A 19,669-nucleotide genomic window follows, 5' to 3' on the forward strand; every position below is an offset into this window, starting at 1 on the left:
GGCGTGCACACCATTTTCACAGCAGAGTTTAGTTTATTATTCCTATCCCACTTTCCCCTTGCACTGAAGCAAGAACCATCAGAACTGGGGGGGAAAGCAAATTGAAAACAATACATCATTTCAAAGAATGCAATAGGAACCGATAATTAAAAGATGAAAAGGCAGACAAAACTTCCAGCAGCTAACAAATTTCAAACTTAAAAGAAAGAAACAGAGGGTCACAGATTAAAAGCTAGCTAGATTTTTTAAAAAATAAAATAAAATAAAAATTAAATGTCTTTCCCAATCATCCAAGAGGTAGCTTTGTGAATCTCCACCAGCAGGGAGTTCCACAATATTAATGTCGCCAATGAGAGGGACCAGTCTCTTGCAGCTACCCATTTGATCTCACATATGGATGGCACCAAGAAATGGGCATCCGAGGGCTGTGTTCATGGCCATCTGAAGTAGCCACTTTCTGGAGTAACCTGGACCTACTCAGTTTTTAGTACTTTAAAGACAAGGTCTCTCTCTGCCTCTCCCTTGGCAGATGAGTTGAAGTTGAGTTTCTTGAAAGCAACATACTTGAAAACCACCATGGCGAGGGCAGTTTCATGCTGGGGGAAGCCACATTCAACTTCTGGGCCATCATTCTGTACTCAGGTGTTGTTGTTGCCAGTGCCGCTTTGGAAGTTCAACACCTTTGCTGCATCTAAGCCCTTCGAAGCAGCCACTCCTCTCTCTCTCCTTCCAGCGGGGTTATAAAGTAAGCCACACTCCTAATTGTGCCATTGCATATAGATGAGCTGGCAACCAGTTTAAGCTCACACATTGATTCATAAATGCCAAAGAAAGTCCCGAGCTGCTTGGCAGCGGATTCAAGAGCTAGTGGACCACAACAGCCTAGGAAGCGGCAGCTGAACAGGGGCTGAAGAAAAGATCAACAGGGAAAGGCTGGGACATCCCTCACCTTACTGTTTAGCAAAGAAGGTAAGAGAAGCAATCATATGCCGGATTCCTGGTCGAAATTAGTCTCAGGTACAGTTAATTGCACTGTATATTCTACAGCAGCAACCTTGTGCTCTCCAGATATTTTGGAGGACCAACAGGTCCAGTGGTCAGCAGTAGCGAGCATTGCAGTCCTAAGGGTCTGAAAGGCTGGGGAAAGACTGCTCTGTGGTTTGACTGGCACCTTCCTGCAATGTTTAAAAGTCTTTTCTGATCAGGACCTGTCAAATGGAGAGATGGGTACACAGCAGGGGAGGGTGTGTGTGTGTGTGTGTGTAGTAGATCAAGTCTTGGGTTCAGATCTGCCTTTGAAGCCCTGTCAGCAGGCACAGATTGGAACCACAGCAGGAGGCAAAGGGTTAAAGTCCATGCCACGTTGCCCAGCCAAAATTACGTCCACCTGATTGCAGGGATGGCTCTGTAACAAGTTTGTCCCTCGGGGACATCTGCATCCGGTCCTTGTTCTCCTCCTCTCGACCCAAAGGCTCAGTTAGTGGGTTGAGGTCAGGCAGAGGGAAGAGCTCCTGTCCTTCATGGTGTCTACTGGCTGAGAAATAATGTTGCTTCTCTGACGCACAATTAACTCGGATGCAAAATCACATCTGCATGGAACATTCCTCAGATAAAAATAGGGACGTTTCCCACTCCCTCACAACTGCCCCTCCTCAACCCCCCTCCCTTTTTGTCCCCCACTGCCCCACAGAACATTTCCACCACCATGGCAACAATGGGATACACTCTCTCCACTGTCATGAGAGAGAGAGAGAGGAGAGAGGAGAGAGGAGAGAGGAGAGAGGAGAGAGGAGAGAGGAGAGAGGAGAGAGGAGAGAGGAGAGAGAGAGAGAGAGAGAGAGAGAGAGAGAGAGAGAGAGAGAGAGAGATCCTTACAGTGGTGCCTTGCAAGAAGAATTTAATTCATTCCGCGAGTCAATCCGTTTTGCGAAAAATTCGCCTTGCGAATTGCGGTTTCCCATAGGAATGCATTGAAATTTCTTTTTTTTTGCCCATAGGAACGCATTAATTTGCAAGATGAATTTTTCGCAAAACGAATTCGTCTTGCGAGTCACCCATAGAATCGCAAGACGATTCTTGCAGGGCATTCATCTTGCGAGGTACCACTGTATTTCCAATTTTATTTATTCTTTGGTAGATTTCCGAAAAGGAAAGGCACACACCAATAAATAAAATTTGAGAAACGGGCAAGATTAGATGCAGACACACAAAGCTTGCGCTTCCCCTTTCTTCCCGCCCAGGGCAGCCCTGCCCTCTGCCTACCCCTCAGAGCTGGTGCGTCATGTGAGGCTCAATGGGGACAGCTTCTCCTCTTCCTCAACTGCTCTTCAGCAGTCGCTACGAGCTGCCCAAGGGAGGAGGCTGCCAGCGGTGGCCATGGAGAGGCCATGGGATGCCTCCTTGCAGCCATTGCTCAAGACAAGCGCCGGGTCATCCGCAGCAGCACTGGTGGGGGAAATTGGGACATTCCAGGATCACATCAGAAGCTGGGATGGCTTTTGTAACTCAGGGCTGTCCCTGGAAAATAGGAAGTGTATGGAAAGCCAACTCGGAGGGTATGGAAAGCCAACCTGAGTTGCAAGGTTCCTATGCTCAGATCAGCCAAGATCACAACATGGTCTTCGTTGTAGGGGGGGGGACTTTGTCATTTGCACAGCTCCTTCTGTAGGGTCTTGTATGTACCACACAGACCACCTGGTGATACTTCTGCACCTCACGTCCTTTGCAGGCAGGCAGGGCGATGGCTGTGAGCCTTTCCAAAAAGCAGCTGCGTCGGTATTAAAACCAGGCCAAACGGCTGCATACAATCTGGGACACTGGAAAAGAACCTGTATCTCCAGTCACCTCTAATTCCAGCAGATGTCACACCGGCAGGCGCAGAGAGTGATCTCTTTTCTTCAAGGTCTTCAGGTCTGAGCTGCAGAGGCTTTTGTAGCTTTGGAACGGGAAGTTAATTTGCTGCAATGGAAATCTCATGAGATTTATTAACATGAGAGGGTTTATAAAATAGGGCAGACATAGCTCTCTTCTGTTAAAAAAGATAGTGCCCTCTATAGCTTATTGGGCTACAGCTGCCATCATCCCTAACCACTGACTAGGGAGGGTATCATTTTGGCTGCTCCTGTTGTACTGGGTACATGAATCCCAGTATTTCTCTGAGTAACAGTAATCCTTTGAGGTTTCAGGGAAGGGTCTATCCCAACCCTGCTACCCCGGTCTCCTTTTTACTAGACATGGCAGGTTAACTTGGGGCTTCCTGAATGGAAAGTGTGTGCTCAGTCACCAAGCTGGGTTGTAAAAAAAATCTGCAGTCAAAAACCAGCTCTGCAATGATACCTGTCTACATATAATTGCAAACACATATTCATAACATTCATACTTTTAGTATGAATCTCTAGAAACAAGAGATTCTGCAGATGTTCTATGAATGTCCCGGACACTGTAGAGCAGGGGTCCCCAAACTAAGGCCCAGGGGCCGGATGCGGCCCAATCACCTTCTAAATCCAGCCCGCGGACGGTCCGGGAATCAGTGTGTTTTTACATGAGTAGAATGTGTTCTTTTATTTAAAATGCATCTCTGGGTTATTTGTGGGGCCTGCCTGGTATTTTTACATGAATAGAATGTGTCCTTTTATTTAAAACGCATCACTGGGTTATTTGTGGGGCATAGGAATTCATTCATATTTTTTTCAAAATATAGTCCGCCCGCCCCAAGGTCTGAGGGACAGTGGACCGGCCCCCTGCTGAAAAAGTTTGCTGACCCCTGCTGTAGAGCATATTCTCTTTCATTGCCCATTGTACAGTACGCTCCGTCAACGCGTGCTGTCCCCTCTTTTGGGTGGTCTGGAACCCCAGCAAGGTGAAAGTGTGGGATTCTGCCTATCTGATGTTGACCAAAGGGTAGCGGCGGGGGTAGCCGAGTTTTTGGTAGCAGTCCTCCAAGGAGCAGGTTAACAAGGAAAACCACAGATTCTACACACACACACACACACACACACACACACACACACACAGAGCCAACTGCTGCCTTTTTATATATATTTCAAGGCTTTCATATGTTATTTTCTCTTTTATGGTTTTATTTGCAAAATGCCTAATAAAGGTTTGATAAGTAAGTCATACTTTTAGGTGTATTTCTTTAAATAATATGGAGTGTACATCTTTCAAAAAAATATATGCTCCAAAGTATGCTTTAGTAACCTTTTGACAACAGGGGCACATCAAGTGGCCACACCCCCTCAATGTGGGGGTCAATGTGCCCCTGGTGAACAAAGTGCTGCTAGAATCTCGGACAACCTCACGGATATTGGGCTGCATCCAGACTGACCATGAGTGGAGCTGTATTCATGAGATGCTGCCATGGATGGGAGAGACGAAGGCAGTTTTCACCAGTTCCTCCTTCCCTCTCACTCCCTAGAAAATGTCTCTAAAGCACTATGGGAAGTAGTTTGGGGAAGCTTATCCAACCCATTGTTTCAATTTTCTAATGGAGCATTTTAAGTTAATTGTACACAATCAACCCCCCCCCCCTCCACCAATGGAATTTAGCCCAGGTCTTTCCAAATACTTTAGAGGGCAAAGGGGTTGTCAATGGAGAGGTGGTCAATGGAGCTCTATGGGTGGATTGGACCGGATGCATTAAAATGTCAAACAGCGAAGGCTCTTAGTGCATTGTGTGGCAAAGTTATTAATGGCTGTGTCTGCAATCACAAATGCAAAGTAGCTTTTTGCATCTCATTTGCTTACGCGCCTCTTCACATCAGCGACCCATGTAATGGGTCACTAAATCACTCAACGTAGCTTGAAAACGGGCAAAGTTTTGCAAATCAACTATACTTGGGGAAGAAATTAGAAATACAAAACAGGGTGTTGTTTTAATTCATGAAGCTAAAGAACAAGAATGAATGCAATATGTAGAGAACTTTATGACAAGCATCCTTTCATAGATTCCACCATGGTTTGCAAAGAGAACTTGGTTGGTGTCCCCCCAGGTCCTTCAGAAATACTTAGACTGAACTTTTACTGGAATGTAATGGGCATCAGATATTGCTGTCAGACACACATCCTTCCTCCATTTCATCATAGCACAGAAGAGGGTGGTTTAAACAATCCCACATTTTATTTTGCACCTCTGCAATCACAAACCAACCCAGGAAACCAACTGGGATGACAGGGGAAATATCAAAAATAAATAAATAATTGTCCAGTAGCATCTTATAAACCATCTAAGTTTGTTCTGGTATAAGCTTTCATGTGCATGCACACTTCTTCAGATTCTTCAGGGGAATATCACGTTGAGTTGGGGGTGGTGAGAGAAACAGCTATTGATTATTTATTTAAGCAGCACCATCACTATGCACAGTGTTCTACGGAGTGCAAGATTACAGTCCCTGCCCCTCAGAGCTTACAATTCAAAATGCAACATAGAGGAAGCAACAGAGGAAGGGGAGTGAGAGGCAGGAAGTCAACAGGAAGGCAGCCCGTGGTGGCCTGCCTCCATTGTGTGGCCTTAGGCCTTGTTACAGGCTGAGACACAGCAGGGCAGGGTGTGTGGAAACTGGGCTTTGTGAAGCTAAAGTCATAGCTGTCAACTTTCGGATTTGAAAATAAGGGATCAGGAGCCTCACCTGTCCCGGGGACAGTCTACGGTATATCTAACAATCCAGGATAGCAGCGGGAAACGGCGCTGGAATAAGGGAGTTTCCAGCAAAAAAAGGGAAAGTTGACAGCTGTGGCTAAAGTGTCTCAGAAAAGGTAGGTTTTGAGGAGGGATTTGAAGAGGGGGGAGAGATCCTGCCAGTGCTCTGAAAAGCATGGGAGGTTGTAGCAGTCCTCAGTCATTCCCTGGGATTTTCTGGGAAGGGAGGTTGATTGTTAAACAGCTCTGGATAAATGTAGATCTAGCAGGGCTGCAGAGAAGGCACCCCCAAACTTCGGCCCTCCAGATGTTTTGGACTACAATTCCCATCTTCCCCAACCACTGGTCCTGTTAGCTAGGGATCATGGGAGTTGTAGGCCAAAACATCTGGAGGGCCGCAGTTTGGGGATGCCTGGTGTAGAGGGCCTCCTATCAATTCTCAGCCCCCTTCACAAACTAAATTTCCCAGGGTTCTTTAAGGGAAGCCACAACTGTTTAAAGTGGGATGATACTGCTTGAAATGTAGAGTGCAGGGGGGGGCAATGTTGTGGCACCATCCATTGTCAACATCCTGGTGGCTTATTTGTATGCCTCCTTCCCATAGTTAAAACAAATGCTCTAGGTGGCTTACAAGATGAAAAGTTACATAATTACAAAAGTAAGGTAAAGGGACCCCTGACCATTAGGTCCAGTCGCAGGTGACTCTGGGGTTGCGGCGCTCATCTCGTGTTATTGGCTGAGGGAGCCGGCATACAGCTTCCAGGTCATGTGGCCAGCATGACAAAGCCACTTCTGGCAAACCAGAGCAGTGCACGGAAATGCCGTTTACCTTCCTGCTTGGAGTGGTCCCTATTTACCTACTTGCACTTTGATGTGCTTTCGAACTGCTAGGTGGGCAGGAGCTGGGACCAAGCAACGGGAGCTCACCCCGTCGCAGGGATTCGAACTGCCGACCTTCTGATCAGCAAGCCCTAGGCTCTGTGGTTTAACCCACGGCGCCACCCACGTCCCCTAACTACAAAGTAGCCTGAAGCAATTAATGAAAAACATATCAAAACGTACACAACAAAATTCAACAATCCCCACAAAAGTCGTAATAAGATCCAAAAATATGCAGAACCTTAATATCAATGACAGCAAAATTGACGTCTCCAAAATTAAATCTTGGCCCTAACAGAAACCCTTGAACAATACCCTGCCCTACATTTCGCAGTCCTTTTCTTTAGCACATAAGGTCTGGTCTCTTGTGGAAGCAGGTTTGGCACGCAAGAGCACTACATCACCATCCATTGCACATCCTGAATTTTCCTGGATGTGATTGGATAGCGACTGCCTGGGAGTGCCCCAAGACATCACTTTTTCCTCTGAAAAGATGCAGCTCCTACAAAGGCAGAGCAGCAGGTCATCTTTGCCAAGTAGGAGGAGATGCGCGGAGAGCTTCAGCGACAAGCGCTTGGCTGACGAACTCCCCATTTGCATGGCAGAATATAGACTCATGAATATACATGGCCGATGGGGTGGAAAAGTACAGGAACGTCAAGGAGAAAACTCGATGTTTCCTCCATTGCTCTGGTGGCTCCAAGATCTCTGCCTCTCTTCCAGAAGTCAGCTGGTGGGAAGGGGGGTGAAGAGGAAAAAGCAGAGTCTGATGTCGTAGCCACACAAGCATCAGGCTTCATGCGGGACCAATGCAATCTTGCTGGAGTCCTGAGACATGAGAAGGCAATGATCCATGAAGGGGATATATGAAATAAACTGATTTAAAACAAATAAATGCATGTAATAATAAACATGTATGGATAGGCTTGCCTAAATAAAAAGGTTTTCCAATGGCATTGGAAGCAATGCAACAGAGGCATCTGCCTAATATCAATAGGCATGGAGTTCCAGAGAATAGGGGCTGACCATCAAAAAGAATGATTTCTCTCAAGTATGGAGCAAATGCTATTTGGTACCTGTAAGGTCAAAGCAGCTGAGTATGTGCATGTATGGGGGCAAGGCGATCTTTTGGGCAAACTGATCCCAAGCTGCTGATCAAGAGGAAGAGTGAAAAGGGTGCAATATTGCCCACCGATGTCTTGTTGAGGGGTGGGAATTGCCTGCGGTGGGGGGGGGGGGGCTCTAGCCTATGCAACATAAAGAAGTCTTGTACCTGTTACCCTGGTCAAGCTGCTGCCCTCTCGGGAAGCATCCGTTTCTGCTTCTGGTACAGTTGGCTTAGAGGAGAGTGTGTTTGGTTCTATGGAAATAATAGTTAATAGTTCACTCTAAGATTCTATGGGGGTGATGTGGGGGGAGCTAGGCAAGCGGTGGCGAGAGGCAGGAGAGTAACAATGGCTCACATGATCCCAAATCCATTGAGTCCTTTCCAGGCTTTAATCATTAACACCTGCTGGGGCTGGAACACAGCGACCTCCGGCTCCTCTCCTGTGGGTCATGGATCAGGCGGTGCAACTTGCTGTTCATGGAAGGAGGCGACGTTATGAGATTTTGGCTTCTGCCTAATAATAATAATAATAATAATAATAATAATAATAAATTTATATACCACCCATCTCAATGGGTTGCCCCAACCACTCAGGGCAGCTTTCAACACACATGGAAACATAGTATGACATCAAATACAGTCATACCTCGGTTTAAGTACGCCTCGGTTTGAGTACTTTCAGTTGAGTACTTTCAGTCCATTACTTTCAATGAGAAAGTTCGCTTCAGGTTAAGTACACTTCAGGTTAAGTACAGACTTCTGGAATCAATTGTGTACTTAAACCGAGGTGCCACTGTATTAAAAAAAACGTCCTAGACAAAGCTGCCTTCAGATGCCTTCTAAAAGTTGTATACTATAGTTATTTATCTCCTTGATGTCTGGTGGGAGCGTGTTCCACGGGGAGGGTGCCACTGCCGAGAAGGCCTTCTGCCTAGTTCCCTGTAGCTTCACTTCTCGCAGTGAGGGAATTGCCAGAAGGCCCTCAGTGCTCCATCTCAGTGTCTGGGCTGAACGATGGGGGTGGAGATGCTCCTTCAGGTCTACAGGACCAAGGCCATTTAGGGCACCAACACTTTGAATTCTGCTCGGAAACATACTGGGAGCCAGTACATAGTAGTAGGACCGGTCGTAGTAGTAGTAGCAGCAGCAGCAGTTAACAACAACAACAACACTTATATCCCAAGGAGCTCAAGGTGGCATATATGATTCCTCCAATCTTCTAATAATCTCTCCAATCTCTCTCAAAAACCTGGTTAAGCTGAGAGTAAGCGACTGGCTCAAGGTCCCCTTTGACCCAATCAGCATCCATACATGGAACAGGTATGCCTGTCATTCCACCTCTGAGTCAGCCAAACCAGAGAAGCCCCCTTACACAGAGTCAGACCAGTGACTCACCTTGCTCAGTGTTGCCTGCACTGACTGGCAGCAGCTCTCCAGGGTTTCAGGCAGGGGTCATTCCCAGCCCTCCTTCAAGATGCTAGGGATGGACTGCATGGGACCTTCTGCAGGCAAGTCAGCTGGGGCTGGGGAGAGACCTCTGCCTGCAGAGTCACTGCTGCCAGTCAGTGTAGACAATACTGAGTTTGATGGAGCTATGGTCTGAAATAGGAGGGGTTGCAGTGGTGCAAAAACCAAGGGAGACAGGAGGAAAGGCAACAGAGGAAAGAGGAAAGGAGGTGCTGGTGTTTGAAGCCACGTACACATGACATAAGCCACAGTCCGTGGCTATTCTGCAGTTTCTTGAGCATTTCCCTCAAACCAACTTCTGTCCAATTTCAAAACATAAGTCGTGGTTCAACTGAGGTGTATCCATTTCAGGCAGCCGTTGCAGCTGCCCAGATGATGGTTTCATCGGATAGGAGTTCAGGGGGGTTGCAAGCACTGGGGAACCAAGGTAATATGCACTGAGTGAAGGCATTCCTAACCCCTCTTTGAAGTGCAGAGCAATGTACAAATGTGACTTGAAATGCAGCAGAGGGGAAACAACCATACTGCGTTGCAAACCTCTAATGTGTCCATAGCCAAAGTCTTAAGATTAGGGCATCCGCAGGGCACCCCCGGTTCACGAGACCCATTTAGTTATTCATTACATCCTTGCTAATCTCCTCGAACAACTACATATTTCTGGCAGCCGGCAGTGACAGTGAAATTAATTACCTAAATTGCTAGACTTGTGGGTGTGCGCATCTGCGTGACTGGGAGGTGGTGGAAACTTGGAAGTCCCAGACTTCCAAGAGCAGACAAGAGAGAGACAGAGAGGCGGAGAGAAAAAGAGAGACTGGGCATTTGAGGCCTTGCATTTATACTCCCTAATAAAGAGAGCAGGTCCTTATTCAGGCAGCACATAGCTAAAGTATAAAACTTGTTACCACAAGAACCAGCGATGTGGGTGGTTTTCTAAGAGGATTAGGCAAATTCATGGAGGAGGAGAACATCAAAAGGTCTTGGGCTCAGATTCTGCTGGTGGGTTTCCCCATTGGGACATCTGGATGGCCACTGTGAGAACAGGATGCTGGACTAGCTGGGCCATTGGCCTGATCCAGCAGGCTCTTCTGACGTTCTTTATGTTCATGTATTTATTTTTTACCTTTCCCTCAAGGAGCTCAAGGCTATGCCTATGGCAACTCGCTGCCACTGTCCGTTTTCTGCTACCAACAATCCTGTGAGGAAGGTCAGGATCCGAAGAGGGGGCAGAAAAGAGAGAGTAACTGGTTCAACATCACCCAGTGAACGTTATGGGTGAGGGGGACCACCGTTCTTACCCCTGCTCTAATGGGAGGGGGGAGTAGAACAGGATGTGAAAAAGGTAGAAAGATGAAACTTTCTACAGGGCAGGACAGCAGGACAAAACCATGTCTATGTGGCAATCTTCCAGCCTTGAGCTTACCGTGAAGTCATAATAACATCCGGATCCGAGCAGGCAGCACATTACAGATTCTGCATCTTCCCCCCCCCCAACCTGACACAAACAGTTGAAAATCAGAACAAAATAAAAGAATTCCTTCCAGTAGCACCTTAGAGACCAACTAAGTTTGTCATTGGTATGAGCTTTCGTGTGCATGCACACTTACTGGAAGGAATTTTTTTATCAGACCAACACGGCTACCTACTTGTAGTTGAAAATCAGGACTTTTAATATTCTCTTCCAGACCTCAAAGGGATTTTCACCACCCTTTTTGAGGGAAGAGGGGAAGGTGTGTCTCAGAAGCCTGGATCCATTTGACTGCTTGCTCTTTATGACATGACAACTTCAAATCAATAGCCGTTATTACAGGAGTGGGAGACACAATGTATTTCTGGCCATAAAGAAAAGCTGCAATTGGTATGCATGTTTCCATCCCAAAAAGTAAAAGTAGAAATATAGACGAGTGTTGTTTATGTGCATGCAGGGAAGGGAACTCCTTAAAAAGCCAAAATGTAAAATGAAACAAGATCAATGTTTGCAAGAAAGATTAAAGAGGGTGAATAGGAACAGATTGTGTGTGCAGGGAACATTAACACTATGGAGGTAAAAAAAAAAAGGTTTTAGATTTGTTCCAGGGATTGAGCTATTAAATGACAATTTAGAAATGATTAGTAGATATTTTACATCTCTAGGGAGTTTACTGATGAGAAACTGCATCAGAAAGCCAAGGGAAGCTTGTTCTCTGGATTAAAAATGGCAGATCCAGTACATTTTCTACTCTGAAAGTTTCTACACTTTTAGATTGTGGATTAATCCTAGTTCACCTCTGGGAGAGGCTTGCCTCATTGCTTCGTTCGGAATTTTGGGCATGCCTCCTGGGATAACAAAATAAAAAAATTCCTTCATGAGATAAGAATCCTATGTCTTTGTTCATCCCAGGTGGCTCCATGGTTTTAAGCTTGGTAATGAGTTCCAATTCAGCAACTTCTCTTTCCAGTCTGTTTCTGAATTTTTTCTGTAATAAAACAGCTGCTTTGAGATCTTGTATAGAATGTCCTGGGAGATTGAAGTGTTCTCCTACTGGTTTCTCTGTCTTGTGGTTCCTGATGTCAGATTTATGTCCATTTATCCTTTGGCGTAGGATTCTTATCTCATTATGCATGATCAAGCTTTCTTTAGCGCCTCAGCCCTTGCTTTTTGCCCGCAGGACCAATTGCAGTCATCAGCAGTCGTTAACAGCCATCAACAGGTTTACCACTCCTATCAGTCCATCACCCATTCCCACCCACCCCCACCACCCTCTGTATATACATAAGGGTCTGGCTCTTCTGTTTCAAGTGTATCTGAAGAAGTGTGCATGCACACGAAAGCTCATACCAAAATAAAAACTTAGTTGGTCTTTAACGTGCTACTGAAGGAATTTTTTTATTTTGCTTCAACTCAGACCAACACGGCTACCTACCTGTTCCTGGGATAACAGTTATTCATGCAGAGATAACAACACACAGCCCCTCTTAACAGGGGAAGCCTCCCAAGTGCAGATAGCAGAGACTTTTTAGCAGTGGCTCCTCTGGAATGTTATTTTTTTTTTTACGACTAAAATGTTTTTGTTTTCCCTGGGCTTTTAAGAATTGTTTATAATGCCAGGGCTCTTAAATATGGGGGTAATTCTAATATTTTTATTGGTACCTGACCTGACTTGATCTAGACGTATCTCAACACTCCTAATCATTCTAATCAGGAGATCTCACAGCAAACTGGCAGGCTCTGGCAAACAGGTTGGGAATTAGCAATCTAACTTAATACTAGTATGGAATAAGCACCTTAGAAGTGTTAGAAGTGTTCAAGAATGAGTGGTGCTTCCGCAGACATCTCATATTCCTTCCATCAGATCAGACGCCACATTCCCTCCACTTAAAATCAACCCAGAATTATCTTGCAAGGGCAGCAACGTTGGATGTGCTCCCTGCCCAAGCAATTAATACACCTTGGTAAATTAGAGAAGACAAGCTCTGGTTACTCTGCAGATTTCAGCTGAACTCTCCTTAGGAGCCTTCTGCATTATACAACATGTGTTATGTAAGCTTTGTTTCAAAAGGGGACCACGATCTCTAATCGCACCGAGCTTATACCAGAATGCTAACCACAAGATGGTTTTGGGTTCCTCTTGAATCTTAGCAAACACCTTTCATGGCCACCCTGCGTTATACAACACACATGCCTTTTCTGAGAAGAAAGGCAGAGGAAAATGCTCACCCACCCAGCATATTCTGGAGTGTTAAACCCAGGCAGGGACTTATTCTGACAACTGATAGGCGCTTAGCAAGAGAGAAGCTGGATTTAGAGAAGGGAGATCTGGATTTGGCATTGCGCATTATTTGCCATGTTTGTAATTTCACACTTCCTCAAAGCTCCCCTGCATTAACACACACACACACACACACACACACACACACACACACACACACACACCAAAAAAACTCCCTGCAAGTTGAAAACTTGCAAAGCAGGGACTGGGTGAGGTTAGAGACTCTAGCTGTGCCAAGCACACTCTTGTTGGCTGGGCACCCTCTGCATCTCCAGTGCTAGGTTTTTAAGCCATGTTAATACATGACATGACATCCAATGCAGGTGTATCTCGTGCTTTGCTCTAAGAAGCTCCTGGATTGTTTCTCAAACCAGCTTTGTCTCTAGCCAATGTGTGAACACCTTTGCAGAGGGGAGAGACAAAATCGCCTGCCAATGCCCCCAATGGAAATCAATTGAAGCCTAATTGCATAGGAGTTGTGGCGGGAGAAACAAACTTCACTGCACTATGAAGAGGGGAATGTGAACACCCCTCCACTCTTGCACTCTCTGAAGGGCTTGTTTTGCATTGCATGGACTTTTAAATTGGAGAAGCAGTCCAAAAAAGACAATAATAATAATAATAGTTACAGTAACCGTTACCATCTATCTCGGAAAGGAGCCCAGAGTGGCAAACAGCAAGGCAGAAAAAGTGTAAGGTAAAGGGTAAAGGGACCCCTGACTATTAGGTCCAGTCGTGACCGACTCTGGGGTTGCGGCACTCATCCCGCTCTATTGGCCGAGGGAGCCAGCATACAGCTTTCAGGTCATGTGGCCAGCATGACTAAGCCGCTTCTGGCGAACCAGAGCAGCGCACGGAAACCACCGGAGCGGTACCTATTTATCTACTTGCACTTTGACATGCTTTCGAACTGCTAGGTTGGCAGGAGCTGGGACCAAACAACGGGAGCTCACCCCGATGTAGGGATTCGAACCACCGACCTTCTGATCGGCAAGCCCTAGGCTCTGTGGTTTAACCCACAGCGCCACCCGCGTACCAGCAAAAGTGTACCATTTAAAAATAAAAGTTTAAGAGCTTCTAAAACATTTAACAACCCCAAAATGGTCCACCCCACTTCAGCACCATGTTCTGCTGCAGGTAAAGGTCAGCTGTGATTCCTGCATTGCAGAGGGTTGGACTAGATGACACTTTGGGACCCTTCCCACCTTACAGTTCTCTGATTCTGTGATTCTAGCTGCAGATTGAGTAGCAGAAGTTTGATGCACCAACAATGATGATGATTAACTGCTGAATTTGTGTAATAGGGATGAGTAAAGAACCATGATACAGCTGCATGGGTTGTTCAGCTGTTTACAATTTCGAAAGCCCACACTCACCCTGGGCATCTGCAAGTCTTCCCCTCTGCAGGGAGGTGGGACCGATTCGGATGGTCCGCCCCCGCTACTTAATGGATCCAATTGGCTTCCAGAGAGTGGTAGGGGATGTTTTATCCCATGTCGATGGCCTTTCAGCTGATTCCCTGGTGACCCGTTGGAATGCGGAGTTAGCCAAGGCTATTGACTGTCTGGCTCTGAAGCGCCCTCTCCGATTGCATGGAGCCCGGACAGCCCCATGGTTTTCCCCGGCGCTGAGGGCGATGAAACAGTCATTGAGACGGCTAGAGCGCCGGTGGCGGAAAACTCATTCTGAATCAGACCGGACACGGGCTAGAGCTCAACTTCGAGCCTACCAAGTGGCAATGGCGACGGCGAAGAGGACCGCTTTTAATGTTTGATGGATTTCTGTATTTTAGTGTTTTGTTGGAAGCCGCCCAGAGTGGCTGGGGGAACCCGGCCAGATGGGCGGGGTATAAATAATAAATTATTATTATTATTATTATTATTATTATTATTATTATTATTAGTCCTTGGTTGAGCCTCCTTTCGGTCCTAGCCTATGAACAGATGGCAGCCATCTGGCATACAAGTATGCATTTGGCAACTCAAGCATTTCCCAATTGCAACACCCCTAGAATTGCAATACAGAAACAATATATAGGACGGGGGTGTTATAAAGACTCCAAATAAAGGGCTCGCAAGTTTTGAGATTGAACCCCCTCCCCCCCCCAAAAAAAATAAAGCAGGAGAAGAAATGAAAAGTCAGATGTTGGAAAGGTACCAAGAATGCTCCATTGCACAGGGATGTTTTCGTAATGCTCCAGGCTGTGTTTTCAACATGAACATGCTAAGTATGTTCCAGGACCAGGACACAAAACGTTTGGACTGTAAAATAACCTTGCTCCTCTTCCTGTGATCACACAATTGCTTAAAGTTTAACTGCACTCCCTCTCCCCCCCTCCCCCAAGCAGGGGTGGAAGGTCAGAACAAAAATGGCCATGAGGCCTTTGAGAGCTGAGTGGGAACATTGAAATCTACATATCTCGGAAACGAGTACATTAATACTCCTGTGTGCTACCAAATAATACATTCTGTCAGTCACATGATCCAAATTCCAGAGGGGTAGCCATGTTTGTATCCTGCAGCAAAAGCTGTGCTAGGCTCTTTTACCACCTTGAAGACTAATGCATTTTCTCTGGCAGAATCGTCCTTGCTGCAGAGGCCTGCTGGATCACAATAAATCAACAGGTCCAATAAATCAATAGGTTCACTTGTTGATTGAATCAAGAGAAAGGATTTTGAGCACGCCCTGTGTGCATTACCTGTGCCAGGATGTCTTGCTTGCCTAGGCAGAAGGCAGAGAAGATGGTGATTACTCAGTTGATTAGCCAAACCTTCCCCAAACTGGCATCATCCAGCTGTTTTGAACTATAACTACAACTCCCATCATGGTGGTTTGGGCTGATGGAAGTTGTAGTCTAGAACATTGGGCAAACATCCCATTGGAGAATGCTGGGGTACCCAATGAAAGGGACACTGCTTTTTTATTATTTGTTATGTTTCTATACTGCCCATCAACTAAGATTTCTGGGTGGTTAAAAAATTATTTTAAAAAATATAATACAAAATGAAAAAGCCACACATCAAGAATAATCAACTACATAAAATACAAATCAGCATTAGCAACAATTCAAGGGCAACACAAACTTACCCACAGAGTGAATTAAAAGGCCTGTAAGGATACAAAGGTCTTCACCATACTAAAAGTCCGTAATGCAACTGTTATAAGAAAAAACTGCTTCCTTTCCCTTATGGGTATTCCAGAGCCCATATAGAGTCCTTGAGGGTTCCCTATTGGTAGGAGGAAATAACAGAGGCCAACCAGAGTATATTTGAGAAGCAAAGCGGCTAGTAAGCCTGATCTTTATTAAAGGAAAATAAACTGTTGCAACAGGGTCCCCCACTCACCACACGCAGAAGGGAGGAGCACCCTGAACAATGGCGCACAAGCCCTTATATAGATTCTTGAAATTGCCCACCCTGTAGCTGAAGACCACCACCCCAAAACATCATACATACACAACAGAAGGAGGTGGCCTACAACAGAAATCCTGTCTGTCAAGATACCTGATAATGGTCACTGATTGCATTACCTGGGCAGCCTGGCCATTCTGGTGTGATGGTTAATACTTTAGTTCCTGAGTCCAGGTCACAGGATTACCCTATTCATACACAAATACTCCCTTAAGAAAGGATTTGCAAGCAGAAATACAATGGGAAACCTTTCCCCATTTGCCTCACTTACTTCTGAGGAATATTTGAGGCTATTGGAAGAGTCATAATGGCCTCAGGATTGCTCTCCCATACTATTTCAGACGCATGGTTCATATATTTAGATAGGTGTGTATTTATGAATATTTATTCTGTATCTGAGACCTTAAAATTCTTATACTGTAACACAATCACCAGGCAAGCCTCAGTGGTGCTTGGTGTACTTACAAATTCCTCTTTCTTTCCACGTTACATTAAGATCCACCTTGGCCTGTGGTTGCAAAGTTTGAAAACAGCCACTGAAAAAAAGCACATTCATGTTGGTGGGTGGGAGTTGCGGTGGAGGAATGGGTGAAGGGTTCAAGCTTTTGCTGTGAAGTGTCACCCTGAGGTAGCAGTAAGTTAAATCCTGAGGCTCTTCTGCAAAAATACTCTCCTAGAAGACTAGCAGGCAGCTTCAAAATCATGGTTCACACATGCACATTCGTCACTCAGATCCCTCATCAGCACCAAGCGATGAATTGCATGCATGCATGAGATGTGACTGATACATTTATAAAATACACCGCAGGATTTCCATTATTGCTGCTCATACTGCGTGCACCATCCAGCACGGTTAATTCATGCATTCGCAGCTGCCTTCATCAAATGTACACAACAATAACCAAGCAGAAAGTACTTTCCAAACCACGTGTCCCTGGGAACCACCTTGCTGTTGTATGACCTTGCTGTGACTTTTGGTCCTGCATGAGAGTGAAGGATAAAAATGCCTACTTAGCTGCTCTACAGGAGAGCCATGAAGCAGAACAGTCTCAAATTTCCATGCCGACCTGAGCTAACTACCACTATGGAATGCTCCCTTGGGCTATTACACATTTGTTTATTCACGAATCCATTGAAATCCTTTGCAAATGGTCCAATTCCTATTTGTTTGGTGGTGGTGGTTTGTTTGTTTTTTAAAAAAGCTACTTGCAGTCCTAATGTTTATTCCATGTTACTCTTTTTCATTTGCTTATCCAGAGTGGCTGGTGGGGATGCTTAAATATTTCCAGAAGCATTTCGCCCATCTCTGGGTGGAACACAAAAGGCGAAGGTCCAGACTGGTATCAAAAGATGGAAGATGCAACATAGAGTTTGGGAATGTAGAGGAACAGTCGAGATTTGTTTTCTTGGTTGACATCTGGACCACCGTCTTGGACCTCAGGTGGAGATATAAGATGACCATCTTCATCTCAGCCTTCTTAGGTAGCTGGTTCTTGTTTGGCCTTCTCTGGTACATGGTGGCCTACATACACCAGGATCTGCCAGAGTTCAGCCCTTCAATAAACCACACTCCGTGTGTTGACAACATAAATGGTTTGACGTCTGCTTTCCTCTTCTCTCTGGAGACTCAGGTCACCATTGGCTACGGTTTCAGGTGTGTTACAGAACAGTGCGCCACTGCCATTTTCCTGCTGATCATTCAGTCTATCCTAGGGGTTATCATCAACTCGTTCATGTGTGGGGCCATCTTGGCCAAGATCTCTAGGCCCAAAAAGAGGGCAAAAACCATCACTTTCAGCAAGAATGCCGTTATCAGCAAGCGTGGCGGAAAGCTGTGTCTCCTCATCCGGGTGGCCAACCTCCGGAAAAGCCTTTTGATTGGGAGCCACATTTATGGCAAGCTCTTGAAAACCACCATCACACCTGAAGGGGAGACCATCATCTTGGACCAAGTCAACATAGACTTTGTAGTCGATGCCGGAAACGAGAATCTCTTCTTCATCTCCCCCTTGACCATCTACCACATCATTGACAAGCACAGCCCCTTCTTCCACATGACGGCAGACACCATCCTTCAACACGACTTTGAGCTGGTGGTGTTTCTAGATGGGACGGTGGAATCCACCAGTGCCACCTGCCAAGTGCGGACCTCTTACATCGCTGAGGAGGTGCTGTGGGGCTATCGCTTTGCTCCCATCGTCTCCAAGACCAAAGAAGGGAAGTACAGGGTGGACTTCCATAACTTTGGCAAACCTGTGGAGGTGGAGACCCCTCACTGTGCCTTCTGCCTTTACAACGAGAAAGATGCCAAAGCCAAAGCAAAGATGGGCTATGACAACCTCGGCTTCCAAATTCAAGGAGTCGGTGAAACCAATGACACAAAAATGTAATCTTCAGTCGGTGAGACAGGAATGCTGACTTCTCGATAGAAACTAGGATATCGCTCCAGCGAAGCCTAAGCATATTCTGAGTACAGAAGGGAAAAGGGACTGGGTTGTTTGGGTACTGAGACTTTACCAGGGCAGGGCACGCAGCAGCAAATCCCTGGGTGCTGCTAACTTCCTATTGTTTATAGTCACAGAACAGTCTATATATTTTTATATATTTGTGAGACTTTTATGTAAATGGGTAAATTGATATGTCCAATAAAATTTTCATCCAGATTAATGGAATACAGTAATAGAATTGTATGTTGTGAACCACCTTAGGATCTGTGGGGATAAGGTGGTATGCAAGTAGTAGTAGTAGTAGTAGTAGTAGTAATAGAAGAGCTGGAAGCGACCCAAAGCATCATCTAGTCTAACCCTCTACAATACATCTGAAGAATCTGAAGAAGTGTGCATGCACACGAAAGCTCACACCAATGACAAACTTAGTTGGTCTCTAAGGTGCTGCTGGAAGGAATTTTTTTACAGTGGTGCCTCGCTAGACGAATTTAATTCATTCCACGGGTCTTTTCTTATAATGAAAAATTCGTCTAGCGAATCCCATAGGAATGCATTGAAATTTTTTTGGAATTTTTTCGCCCATAGGAATGCATTAATTGAATTTCAATGCATTCCTATGGGAAACCGCGATTCGCTAGACGAATTTTTCATAAAACGAATTCGTCTAGCGAGGCAACCTCCGCTCGAAAAATCCTTTCATTAAGCGGAAATTTCGTTAAGCAGGGCATTCGTTAAGCGAGACACCACTGTATTTTGTTTCGACTACGTCAGACCAACACGGCTACCTACCTGTAACCTCTACAATACACTTTTGGGAACTTTGGGGTGGATTTATACATAGGAAGCTGCCTTGCTCTGAGTCAGGTCATTGGTCCACCTATCTTAATCTTGTCTACACTAGTAGCCTTTCCGAGCTTGGTGCCCTGCAGATGGATGGTGTCCATTGACAACCACAGCTCCTATCCTTCTTCAGC

At 45.6% G+C, this 19,669-nt stretch overlaps 1 protein-coding gene across 1 annotated transcript; it reads left to right on the forward strand.

The window, feature by feature from the left end:
- Positions 1-764: 764 nt before the first annotated feature.
- KCNJ1 (potassium inwardly rectifying channel subfamily J member 1) lies at positions 765-18,638 on the forward strand. The gene is made up of 2 exons (XM_035139660.2): positions 765-969; positions 17,506-18,638. The coding sequence occupies exon 2, from the start codon at positions 17,520-17,522 to the stop codon at positions 18,636-18,638; it is 1,119 nt and encodes a 372-aa protein (XP_034995551.1). The 5' UTR covers positions 765-969; positions 17,506-17,519.
- The last annotated feature ends 1,031 nt before the right edge of the window (positions 18,639-19,669 follow it).

This window comes from Zootoca vivipara, chromosome 14 (assembly GCF_965207765.1).
Source record: "Zootoca vivipara chromosome 14, rZooViv2.hap1.1, whole genome shotgun sequence".
Taxonomy (NCBI): Eukaryota; Metazoa; Chordata; class Lepidosauria; order Squamata; family Lacertidae; genus Zootoca; species Zootoca vivipara.